Genomic DNA, 13558 nt, shown 5'->3' with positions numbered 1-13558 from the left:
ATCTTCTACATTAATTCACCAATAAAACCCAAGGAATTTGACAAATAACAGTGGTTGTAGACACTTGTTTTTAATGTTCAGTTAATGATATATTTTGCTGAAAAAGTCACATTTTCTTCAATTTTCCATTTTGATATAATAACATTTGAATTTATTCTTAGTTTGTATGAACATCTACATGATCAGTAAATTAAATATAAGTAAATACCAGATTTTCACAGAAAAATGCAAAATTTAGAGGATAATATTATGATAAATGACGATAAATCACTAAGGAAAGGTTAAATGTAGAGGAAAAACTCATTTGGAAGTCACCACAAAAGCAGTTCTAGGTCTTTAATAGTTAAAAAACAAAAAATAATTTGTGTGGTTGAAAAAGCAGCACAAGTCCTGAATCAACGTTGAATCATCCAGCAGAAGCACAGATGATTGTAATTTTTCAAATGAGTTTATTTTTTTTTATATGTATCTATATACATACACATTTATATTTACAATGCACTATATGCAAGAGGTACAATCCATAATAACACTATAGGTATGGCCATAAGAAACAGGTAGAAAAACATGATGATGATCTAGAATGTGCTTTTGAAATAACGCTGTTTGATGGTTGACTGAGTGTGTACAGGGTAGCTGCATTTTGAATACAGTATATAGAGTTTTCAGAAATGCTATTAAAGGTAAAATTATGGATGTTTGGTATCCTTTGAACATCAGTGAGAAGTAAAACGTCTGAAGACATGAGCGGCTCAGATGTCACCAACACCAACTGTTTATAGGTAGTTAGACAGTGGCTTTTTTTTCAGCAGTTTCCATTGAGTTTAAGCGGATAAGAGTGAGATTTTATCCAGCAGTGTATATACAGCATGAAGAAGGCATTAATAAAATGGAACAATATTATATTCTTATGTTACTGGAGTGTAACTGAACTGTTGAAATTAAAGGTAAAAGGATATAAGAGTAGATAAAAAAAGCAAATGTTATCAAGGTCCCCTCTGGAGACATGACAGTAATACAGTACTTTGATAACATAAAAATGAAATCGGACATTTCATTTCAGGCACATTCATTATCAATTGCATCCTGCACTGCATTCAACTGGAAAAAATACATTGGCACTTCAGAACTGTGTGACAAAAGTGAAAATCATTTCAGAGTATTTTTGACTGTGCGCATCATCAGAAATCCTGAAATGCGGAGCGTGTAGCATGCCGAGGGTCATTCCATATTTTTGTAGACTCAGTACAAGAGAAACACTTTGTAAAACTCAACATAATGTACACACGTTGTGATGATTAAAATGACGTCTTACTACAAACATCTTGTAACATCATTTCTACACAAATAGATGATATAATTCACTTCAATATCTGCAGTATACTTCACAATATATATTCAGAATACCACATACTGTATCTCCTAGATATCCTAAAACGGTTGCAAATATTTCCCTTTTAATAGCTGCGAATTCCACTTGTGATCATAGTCTGTTTTTGATGCATTTGTAAAGTTATGTTAAAGACACACAGGCTGTAACTGTGTTGTGTAAGAGAACAACAAAAATTGTGTGTCTCCTACAGAAAACACAAAGAAAAGTGGCTAAAAATCCAGTGAATCCAGTGTAAAATACAGAAAAGTATGTAACTTTTCAGGCTTGGGTACAAACATTTGTCTGTAAAAAAAAGTGAAACAAAGGGAATAGAATATTGTTCTTAGGCTTTAGATGAAGCATTTGATGTATCCCAGATGCTCCTGAAGACTCAAGGCTCTCGTGATGTGGCAAAGCAACCAAATATTTCTTTTCCAGGTTTCCAGACTTCAAACTGCTGACTATTGGGTTTCCGGTTTGTGTTATTATGTTCTCATTTAATATTCCACAACAGACCAGATGTGATGAGTCCTCACTGAGACAGTAGGTAGCAGTGTTGTGCTCTGTGGAGGACTTTGAGCAGCCATGCACAGCAGGATTTAAGCATTTTAACCCAGTAGGTGCTATAAAACTGTAGCCTCTTCCATGGCATTGACCCATCTGGAAGAAAGAGGAAAACCAAATGACATGAATACTTACAGGGTAAAATCACAATCAGAATCAGCCACATTTTTGCACAAAAACAAGGAATTTGACTCCTGCTTATCCTTAGCTTTCATGTACTATAGAATAAATATATACAGTTGCGGAAAAAATTATTAAACTATCCTTGTTTTCTTCAAATTCTTGTTCATTTTAATGCCTGGTACAACTAAAGGTACATTTGTTTGGACAAATATAATGATAACAACAAAAATAGCTCATAAGAGTTTAATTTCAGAGCTGATATCTAGCCATTTTCCATGTTTTCTTGATAATAACCAAAATCACTTAAGTTCTTACATCAAAAGCTATGGCATTGTACTGCCAAAAACAGTGCTTTAAGGCATTCCATGTTTTCTTTTCTGTCTGTTTTAGTCACATGATACACACAGGAGTTAGCACTTGATTGCATAAGCATTGTTTTTGATGACTTTCGATGGTCTAATAATTTTTTCCGCGTCTGTATTATAAAAGCCAAGTGGCCTCTGTGTGTGTGCATGTGTGTGTGTCTCGGGATTCACACAAAATTAGGAAAGAGCTGACTTCTGCAGTTTGGCATACTTATGTATTTTTGGTCAAGGAACAGATTAGTGAAAACGGCAAGTTGAAAGGACCAATATTTTGGGAGATGTTAGTAATTTTGGAATACAATAGCCTTACAATAATGTTGCTATACCCAGAACACTTTGGCGGTGACAGCTGGACAAATGTGGTACAACACGCACAAATACACAACAGCATAAAAACGACCACTTCTAGAACCCATGGATTCCTGTGGGTCAATGCGTATATGTATAAATATAGAATAAACAAACAAAAAAAACATGATTATAAAGAAAGCATGTTTTCCACATGCAGTTGCAGAAAAAATTATCAGACCATTAAAAGTCATCCAAAACAATGGTTATGCAGTTAAGTACTAACTCCTGTGTGTAACATGTAACTAAAACAGACAGAAAAGAAAACATGGAATGCCTAAAAGCACTGTTTTTGTCAGTACAATGCCATAGCTATTGATGTAAGAACTGAAGTGATTTTGGTTATTATCAAAAAAACATGGAAAATGGCTAGATATCAGCTCTGAAATTAAACTCTTATGAGCTATTTTTGTTGTTATCATTATACTTGTCCAAACAAATGTACCTTTAGTTGTACCAGGCATAAAATGAACAAGAAACTGAAGAAAACAAGGGTGGTCTAATAATTTTTTCCGTGACTGTAACTGTACAGCACAGGTGTCAAACATGCGGCCCGGGGGCCAAATCCGGCCCACCAAAGGGTCCAGTCTGGCCCTTGGGATGAATTTGTGAAATGCAAAAATAGATATTAAGAAATTAACAATCCTTTTAGTTCAGGTTCCACATTCAGACCATTTCAATTTCCAGTGGGTCAGACCAGTAAAATTCTATCATAATAATCTATAAATACTCAATTGTAAATGCAAATATTTTCATGTATTTACACTAAAACAAAGTATAATTTCACAAAAAATGTGAAACATCTGAATAATTTGAAGAACCTGAAATGTCTAAAGAAAAATAAGGGCAATTTTAACAACATTCTGCCTGATACTAAATGTTTTGTGTATTTGTAGATCCACTGTGATCTGTAAGTTGTAATGAACATGTGGAAATGATAAACTGAGGCAGAATATTGTTAAAATTATACTTATTCTTCCAGTTTGTTCAAGTTATTCACATTGTTTGAAAGGACAGTTTGTTGATATAAACATTTTCATTGTTTAATTTTACTTTTTTCAATGTAAAATATGGAGAAAAGTTTGGAGTTGACATTATTTATATATTATTATGTTATTATTTTACTGGTCTGGCCCACTTCAGATCAAATTTAGCTGAATGTGGCCCCTGAACTAAAATGAGTTTGACACCCCTGCTGTACAGTATCAGACCAAATAGTATAAAGAACCACCAATTATGTTATATGCAAAGTTAGATGATGTGACACATGAAAAGAACTGTTGAAAAATATATTAGTAGTCACAAACTGGAGGATAACCATGTTGGGATTATTTCAGTCATTACTGGAGGAAACTGAGTTCAGTGAATTTGAGATTGAAATCATTATAGAAATGCCACAACTGAACCAAACAGATAAGTCTACATGTGCTTTTTTCCATGTTAGAGAAACACACTTTGATTTTTCTTCCTGTCAGATGATGAAAATGCTTTTAAAATAAAATGCATAAATCTACCACACTCTTCAAAAAACCAAACAACACCACTGTAGGTCTTCAAATACATATCTAGAACAGGAGTTGCAACCTTTACAATCAGAAGAGCCATTTGTGATCGGGAAGAAAGATATCTGTAATGGAAATGTTTGCTCCTCACAGCTTTCATACCTGTCAAATCTTACCTAAACATGAATTTCTGAGCTGGAAATATTGGCTAGAACATTTTAGTGCATTTGTTTAGATTTACATTTCTATGCAATACAGCTCATCCTCCACTTCCACAAAAATCCTGCTCATAAATGACCAAAGAAACCATAAGAGGAGACTATTATTCCTAGAAGAATAAGTGCTGCATTGTTTCATCTATGGTTTTGTATGGCTTACAGGATTTTCTTTCTTTTTTGATTTGTTCCTGTTTTTAGACTGTGTTTTTGAGACAACAGGTGAAAATGAACCCAGTTGGCAACTCATTTACAGCTTTTTATATCTGTATTGATTAATGAGTCAAATAAAGCAATACATGAAATGAAATACGCCACAAGGCAGGTAGTCTGGTGCAGGCTATTTAGGATTATCTAGTCCTTTTAATTTAGCATTTCCATGACAATAATAGAATGTTTGGGGGATTTATGAAACTGAAGAAGCCCAATACAGAAAATATCTTCATTTCCAACAAAGCACAAAATTAAAGCAAAACCATCCACTAACGTGTGCAGACTTGTAAGAAATGTATTTAGAAATAGGCCTGGTTTCCACTGGAACCTGAATTTGTGCTGTTGAGTAAATTATTATAACATTTTTGTAGACACATTTTTACAACTGAATTATATAAGACTAGTTTTAGTCCTATAACAGACAAATATACAAAATTAAAACTGAATTCCTTACTGTATTCTGACTCATGCACCTTTTACCAACATGCACAACTGCATCGTTGCACAACTACTACTATTACTACTACTACTACTATTAGTACAACTATTACTACTATTACTACTACTATTATTACAACTACTACTACTATTACTACAACTACTACTATTATTATTACTACTACAACAGCTACTACTATTATCACTACTACTACTACTACTACTACTACTGCTATTACTAATACTATAACTACTACAACTACTACTTCTATTACTTTAACTACTACTATTACTACTATAACTACTACTACTATTATGACTACTACTACTATTACTACTACTACTACTACTGCTACTGCTACTATTACTACTACTACTACTATTACTACTACTTCTACTACTAATACTACAACTACTACTATTACTACTACTACTACTGCTACTATGACTACTACTACTGCTATTACTACTACTACTACTATTACTACTACTACTACTACTGCTACTATTACTACTACTACTGCTATTACTGCTACTGTTACTACTACTACTACTACTACTACTACGTCAACTACTACTACTACTACTACTACTGCTACTACTACTACTACTACCACTATTACTACTACTACTACTACTACTACTACTACTACTACTACTGCTACTACTACTACTACTACTGCTACTACTGCTACTACCACTACCACTATTACTACTACTACTACTACTACTACTACTACTACTACTAATGCTACTATTACTACTACTACTGCTATTACTGCTACTACTACTACTCCAACTACTTCTCCTCCTCCTACTACTCCTCCTACTACTACTACTACTACTCCTCCTCCTCCTACTACTACTACTACTATTACTACTACTACTGCTACTATTACTACTACTACTGCTATTACTGCTACTATTACTACTACTACTACTACTACTACCACCACCACTATCTACAAATCATCTTCTTCCATCTAATCCAGTTCCCTGCATATATTCTTTCACACCAGCTACCTGCATGTCCCCTTTCACCACATCCATAAATCTCTTCTTTGGTTTTCTTCTTTGCCCCCTGCCTGGTAACTCCATCTTCATCATCATCCCCATCCTTTTTCCAGTATATTCACTATCCCTCCTCTGTGCATGTCTGAACCATCTCAATCCAGCCCCTGGGCAAATCAACAAAAGGTATAAAATATCTCCCCATATGGATTATCTGTCAGTACGAGTATTATTTTTCATACCTCTGCAAGGACTACTGGATCTTAGGGGTTCAGTAATAAGTTGTATTTTTAGAAACGGCTTTGAAAAGAAATATTGCTTTTGTACTCTAAAAATCTAAACATCAATTTTCTTCCTGTTGAATCAGTGGTTGGTTTTACCTTCTCAGGCCTTTATGGAAAGAAACCACGAAGTAGGAAAACACTCATAATTCATAGTCGCATTTGTCGTCTGACAAAGAGCTTTAAGGGTTTAACAGCTACTGCTTTATAGCATACACAGATCACATGGGAGCTTGAACAAAGTGCTAAATGAAGGAATAGTATAGCATGACCTCCCCATGTGGTTTCTCTTATGTCACACATAGCACACATACCAGGAGGGAAAGCCCTACCACAGCTCCCTGGTGGTCTAGTGGTTAGGATTCGGCGCTCTCACCGCCGCGGCCCGGGTTCGATTCCCGGTCAGGGAACAAGAGTGTTTTATGAATATATGGCCACTTAATATAATAACTGGATCATATTACATAAGATCAATAAGGAGCTTTTAACTAGTCAACCTGCTAAAAGGGTGTTAAAATGTATCCCTTTATGTCTGACCTGCGTGCTGTGTGTTGATCATCCGCCCTGAAGGTGTAGTACAGTGTCTTCTTATGGTAGAGATGAAATACGTTGCTGCTTTCCTCTCCCTCTGGTCGTTCAGTCAGCTTGACAGTGAAGCCCTGCAGAGGTAGACTCTCTGATGCCACTTTATCCTGAGGATGAAGGAGTACAGACATCAAGTACAGGTATGTAATATAAAACATCAGTCCTGCTGTCAGCAAAAATGTGCAAATAGCATGCTTCAAGTAGAGCAGAGCAGTGCCACATTAAACTTGTCAAAAGAAACAGAGAGAGCACAGAGAGTCCCTTAATTAGATGCAAAGTGTTCTGCCTTTGGAAAAACAGACTGAACAATGGAAATGTGAGTGTTAGACAGGCCTCAGCTGCAGCCGCCAGACACGAAGAAGACAAAGGATAGACAAAGGCTGTGAATGTGATCCGTCCATGTTTCAGTGACTGTGAGGTTTGTACAGTTGTGATCATGTGTGAGTGTTTTGGGGCTGGTGTGGGAGACTCTGTGCCCCCTCACCTCACGGGCTGTGAAGGTGTAGAGCACCTTGTCTTTGAGGAGGAACCACAGCCGTTTCCACTTCCTCTTGCTTTTCTTTCGCCGTTGCAGGCTGCCACTCATGCTGGAGCCCTCCACTCCAAGTGACACCTGATGAAATACATCAGACATCACATACATGGAAATGAAAAAAGTCTGAGTCGAAACATTTAACACAAACAAATTTACAAATCTCAACTGAAGAATGACCAGAGAATTGAACCACACCTTCCAGAGTTTGCCTATATTAATGCAACATTAATAATAATATGTAAAAAAAAAAAAAAGAAAAAAAGAAAAAAGGTAGCTTTTTTTCCATATGAGTTATATATACAGCTCTGGAAAAAAATAAGAGATCACTGCAAAATTATCACTTTTTCTGATTTTACCATTCATAGATATGTGTTTGAGTAAAATGAACATTTTTGTTTTATTTTCTAAACTATCGACAACATTTCTCCCAAATTCCAAATAAAAATATTGTTATTTAGAGCATGTATTTGCAGAACATGACAAATGGTCAAAATAACAAAAAGATGCAGTGTTTTCAGACCTCAAATAATGCAAAGAGAACCAGTTCATATTCATTTCTAAACATAATACTAATGTTGTAACTTGGGAAACGTTCAGATATCAGTATTTGGTGGAATAAACCTGATTTTCAACGACAGCTTTCATGTGTCTTGGCTCTCCACCACTGCTGTTGGATGACTTTATGCAGCTCCTGGTATAGAAATTCAAGAAGTTCAGCAATGTTCAATGGCTTGTAACCATCCATCTTCCTCTTGATAATATTCCAGAAGTTTTCAAAGTGGGTTCAGGTCTGGAGATTGGGCTGGCCATGACAGGGTCTTCATCTGGTGGTCTGTCATCCACACCTTTATTGACCTAGCTGAGGCCAGGAGCATTGTCCTGATAGAAGAACCAGTCCTCAGAGTTTGGGAACATTGTCAGAGCAGAAGTCCAGTAGTTTTCAATAGTCTTTTTTTTTTTTTTCAGTTACTTTTGCAGTACTAAGAGCACTGCTTTTGCCTATTGTAAGAAGATATTGATGGTCACAGTAGTGTTTTTTATATTTCTCCTTCTTAAATAAGACATGGATCATGTGTTTATTCAGTAGAATAAGGTGTGTTTGTGTTGGAGTTCAACAGACACAGGAATGGAATGGCTGTCATACATGCAGGAAATTGCAGTGGTCTCTTAATATTTTTCCAGAGCTGTATAGTCATCTACCTATAGATGGTGTGAAGAGGAAGGGATCCACAGAGAGACAGACGGTGCTGCTGACAGCTGCTCTGTTCAACACCCACTGTAGATCAGGTGTTGTCAAAAATTCCAGACATTCTAGTGCAATCACTAACACAGCTCCCTGGTGGTCTAGTGGTTAGGATTCGGCGCTCTCACCGCCGCGGCCCGGGTTCGATTCCCGGTCAGGGAACAAGAGTGTTTTATGAATATATGGCCACTTAATATAATAACTGGATCATATTACATAAGATCATTGTCTCCTAGCTACTGATATGTGTACTGTCCCTAGATGACAATTACATAACAAGTTTAAATAAAAGTGGAACATGTGAACAAATGCTAAATTAAAAAGATAATAAAAGTTACATAAATTAAGTAGCAAAAATGATCAATTAGGATTAAAATACAATGTTAGTACTGTAACTAGTGATCTGACCTTTGTTATGAAACTATTTTATCTGAACTTGTTGTATTTGAGAGTATAAACTCACCAACTCGCAAAAAGAGAGGCTGAAACACGTATCTAAAGGTAATGTAAAGCTGATGAATGGTACTGATCAAATAGTCAGCTAAATTATTTAATAAACTGCTGTAAGAGTACGATAATAATAATAGTTGATTACCATGAAAAATAGTCTAAAACTAGACACTTTCACATTTGATTTAACTTTTGTTGGACTTGAATATTTGAGCTTATCTGATTACTTATCTGATGGTACACCCAAAAAGGCTTCAGTTATTTATCACTGATTACTGAGCATGTTTCTATCTTTCTTTTCTTTTTTCAAAAACAGATAAAGAACCATTAGGTAAAATAACCAGTCCCTTAACATGTAAATAGATGTAAGTGTATGTTTGATGATATCTCTATGCATAGGGTCATGTTGAAAGCGAAGCAGAGGCACAGGAAACAGAAGTGCAGTCTACCTGGTTGAGGGAAATGGTGCTCTTTCTACTCTTCCACAGACTTGGGGGCTGAAGGCTCTGGAAAACAGCAGAAAGGGGGCGACTGGCCCGATGAGTCCGAGGACTGGAGTTACCACACGCTCCAGACACACTGCCACCTACAGAACAAAACACAGAAAATATTAGAAGTCCATATGATAATACTAGTTACCTCCACCAGGAGGTATTGTGATCACTTTGCTTTGTGTGTTTGCGTGCATGCATGTTTGTTTGTTTGTTTGTTAGCAAGATAACTCAAAAAGTTATGGATGGATTTTCATGAAATTTTCAGGAAATGTTGATACTGGTTCAAGGAAGAAATGATCAAATTTTGGTGGTGATTGGAGGGGGGGACAGATCTGTCTTGGCAGAGGTCTGCTTTTTCTTGTTTGACATCCAGTTAACCCACCAGTGTCACGCCTGAAAATGATTTGTTTGTTTCAAAGACAATACATAAATTGGGCGCCTTTCTGAAAAGGGTTTTACATCTTTCTCAATTAATTTTGTTATTGTTGGATGTATATTGTTCTTGTTTTCTGTTTTGACATGGTGTTTGTGCTCCATACCATGTATTTGGTGATGAGCAAAATAAAATAAAATGAAATGAACGAAAATGTCGCTGAAAATGAACAAAAGAGTTTAACAGGACAAACAAGCAAAACACAGGGCATGTCAACTACTCTACGACGAGACATTACCTGGACTTTCAAAAGTTAACTTAACCAATAGGAAGCCTTTTGCATTAACAAAAGAAACACTACAAAGCCCCCTGGTCTTCATGGGGACTTAGATTTAACTGCTATTCTGAAATGTCTGTGTCCTGTTTGCTACTACTACTGTTGTAAATGTTTGTATGCACAGTTCTTACAGTCATGGAAAAAATGATCAGACCACCCCTTGTTTTCTTCAGTTTCTTGTTCATTTTAATGCCTGGTACAACTAAAGGTACATTTGTTTGGACAAATATAATGATAACAACAAAAATAGCTCATAAGAGTTTCATGTCAGAGCCGATATCTATCCATTTTCCATGTTTTCTTGATAATAACCAAAATCACTTATAATAGCTATGGCATTATACTGATAAAAACAGTGCTTTTAGGCATTCCATGTTTTCTTTTCTGTCTGTTTTAGTCACATGATACACACAGGAGTTAGTACTTGATTGCATAACTATTGTTTTTGATGACTTTTGATGGTCTAATTATTTTTCTGCCACTGTAGAATGATGAGCTGTTTGTAGTTCAATACTGGATTAACTAGGCTGGATGACGCCATCTACTGGACGATTTATTAGATTTGTCCAATCTCTGTCCTCTCACTCCTTATTTGCCACGGTTCCAAGTGGAAAGTTCTTATTGGTGGAAGACCAATACAAATAGGGCAGTTGTCCCATTTGCTCAGTTTGACTTGAGGCCAAAATGCACTTAAGTATAGTTCTCTTTATGGGTCTAACCATGCTGTGACAGTAATGGTATCTTAATATTTCTAAAAGAGAGTGCCTTAGAGTTATTTCCTGAGTACACACACATCATAACCGAGAGAATCTTCAATAAAACGGCATTTTTGAGCTCCTTTTCCAAGACTTTTGCTGCCTGAAAATTTGTTGGAAATGAACTTCACTGGAAAATGGTGAGCATCTCAGGCAAAGTAATTAAATCTGAAAGTGAAAATTTATCTAACTATAGGAATATGTGATTAAAAGTGCAGATTTTTAATTTTAACCTTTATTTTCCCTCAGTTTACAGTTATGAAGTCTAGTTTTAGTCGACAGTCATTATCAGCAGTTGTATGTAAATGTATTGGTGGCAATTTATCTTTACCTAGTATATTAAATCAAATAAAATGAGTTAATTTCTTTACTTGAGCACCTCACCATTGAAAGCAGTCAGTCTCTAAATACAGACAAGTAAGATTCACCTCTTTTCCTGAGCTCAGCATAGCAGTGGTCGCACACTTTGGCCACCCTGTCTTTGAGGTACTTCAGCGGGTATCTGTTTCTGGAACAGGAACGGCACACCACCTAGCCAAAGAGACAGGATACACATACAGTTAACAAACCAAAGACACACACTACCCACATTCAGATGAATTAATTTAACATTTTTGATTTAAGGTGAGACATCAGCAGCTAAAACATCAATAAAATTGCTAAAAGTTAATGTAAGTTCAGTATCCCCCACACCCACAAAAATAATATCTTCTGGGTAAAAACAAAACTGTAGTTAATAATAAATGCAAATAAATCCAAGTATTTTGTTCACTGCTCTGTGTCTGATCTTGGTACAGTTGTCTAGTGCTTAACTAACACAGCTCCCTGGTGGTCTAGTGGTTAGGATTCGGCGCTCTCACCGCCGCGGCCCGGGTTCGATTCCCGGTCAGGGAACTCAATGCTTTTCAATTATATGGAGACTTAAAATACTTCCAGGATCATGTTACGTAAAATCATTGTCTACTGATACCTCTACCATCCCTAGATGACACTGGTGAAAGAAAATGCTACATGCAAAATCATTGTAAGAAACTGCTTAAATAAAAAAACAAATCAAAAGGTCAACTAGGATTGTTCTTTACAGTAACTAGTGAAGCGACATATTTATTTCCTTACTTTAGTCTGGTATAATGTTTTTGCATCATTTCGTCAGGGATATATTTACCTATGTTTTGTACTTTCTGGACATGTAGTTTTACACTTGGTTTTGTATTCATTTTGTACTATCTTTGGATGGATTTAGTCTGGTTTGTCTGACTTTATACAGTATGATTTTATAGCTAGTTGTGTACGGCTAACCATAAAGGTTATTATTATTTAGAAGGGGGCAGGAAATATAAGATTTTCTTCATCCTGCTCCTTTCCAAGCATGGGTATGTACATGTTTGTTTACTGGATGATTGTTGAGTGTTTGCTGATGAAATGCAACACCCATGAATGAAATAAATGAAATGAATGAATGAAATGAAGTGATCTTTTCTACACTGCTCTGTGCCTGACCTTGCCACAGGCGTTGCAATGGTGTCGTCTGAGTGTGAGACTGAAGTCAGAAGTACAGTTCATGCACATCATCACATGGGAAACTGGGACCAGTACAGGAGCAGCTTCACCCAGGGCCATCCACAACTTCTCACGAGCCTGTAAGATTTTAGACCAGAATACAGACTCATGGATATATTATTAGAATACTGTATTACTGTTTTAATTTTAGTACTATATTCTTCAACCAATCATGACAATTACTGGTGTTAAGTTAAAAAGAAAGTGATCACAGCTGGTGATGCACATAGAAGGAAGAAGATGCTTTTATATTTATACCTCACTGCAGGGTCCACCAAAGGTACAGAGTCCTGCTGCATGATCCGCTATGGCTCGACTCAGTGTGTGAAACCAGTCCTCTCTCTCTCCAACCGAGCTGAAGGAAAGAAAACAGCATCTATTACCTCTGAAAGGGTCTGGTATTTTACATTTTTTGGCCATTAAATATTACTTTCAGATTTCTGGTAGTCAAGACAGTCACCTTGCTGAAAGTGTAATGGTGATATCAGACACTTCAATCCTAAGACAGTTCAACACGTTGTCCAGGACAGGTTTGCTCACCTGTTTGTGTTAAAAGGACAAATCACAGTTTAGCAAAAACAAAAAGAAGCTGAAATTAAGCTGAGTTTGTTGGAACAGTAAAAAGTTGATTTACCTTCATCCCAGACAGAGATAAGGTGTTCTTAAGCCTGTATTTCCCATCTTGCTGTGGGTAGGTGTACAGCATTATATCATTCATCTGATGGAGGAAAGAGAAAAGTATAGATGAGATACACATTGTTAGTCATTTAGAATGCTAAGGAAAGCATGACATG

The 13558-nt window shown here is 36.2% G+C and overlaps 1 protein-coding gene and 3 non-coding genes across 5 annotated transcripts in view; 3 read left to right on the top strand and 1 right to left on the bottom strand.

The window, feature by feature from the left end:
• Positions 1-243: 243 nt before the first annotated feature.
• fgd5a (FYVE, RhoGEF and PH domain containing 5a) overlaps positions 244-13558 on the bottom strand; it is a 52959-nt gene continuing 39644 nt past the window's right edge. Inside the window, exons 13-21 of one of the 2 annotated variants that reach the window (XM_030134532.1) lie at positions 13399-13482; positions 13225-13304; positions 13023-13119; positions 12705-12842; positions 11633-11735; positions 9695-9831; positions 7502-7630; positions 6970-7124; positions 244-2032 (exon numbers count right to left, since the gene is read on the bottom strand). In XM_030134532.1, the coding sequence (XP_029990392.1) occupies positions 1996-2032; positions 6970-7124; positions 7502-7630; positions 9695-9831; positions 11633-11735; positions 12705-12842; positions 13023-13119; positions 13225-13304; positions 13399-13482 (960 nt within the window). In that variant the 3' untranslated portion in view covers positions 244-1995. The remainder of the gene's footprint in view (positions 2033-6969; positions 7125-7501; positions 7631-9694; positions 9832-11632; positions 11736-12704; positions 12843-13022; positions 13120-13224; positions 13305-13398; positions 13483-13558) is intronic. The other variant, XM_030134533.1, reaches the window with a different exon arrangement.
• trnae-cuc (transfer RNA glutamic acid (anticodon CUC)) lies at positions 6771-6842 on the top strand. Its single transcript has one exon. It is a non-coding gene; the product is annotated as a tRNA-Glu (tRNA).
• Positions 8886-8957, top strand: trnae-cuc (transfer RNA glutamic acid (anticodon CUC)). Its single transcript has one exon. It is a non-coding gene; the product is annotated as a tRNA-Glu (tRNA).
• Positions 12027-12098, top strand: trnae-cuc (transfer RNA glutamic acid (anticodon CUC)). The gene has a single exon. It is a non-coding gene; the product is annotated as a tRNA-Glu (tRNA).

The sequence above is a fragment of the Sphaeramia orbicularis genome, chromosome 5, assembly GCF_902148855.1.
Source record: "Sphaeramia orbicularis chromosome 5, fSphaOr1.1, whole genome shotgun sequence".
NCBI lineage: Eukaryota > Metazoa > Chordata > Actinopteri > Kurtiformes > Apogonidae > Sphaeramia > Sphaeramia orbicularis.
Note: the sequence above shows the minus strand (reverse complement) of the source record. Positions and strands in the feature narration are given on the sequence as shown.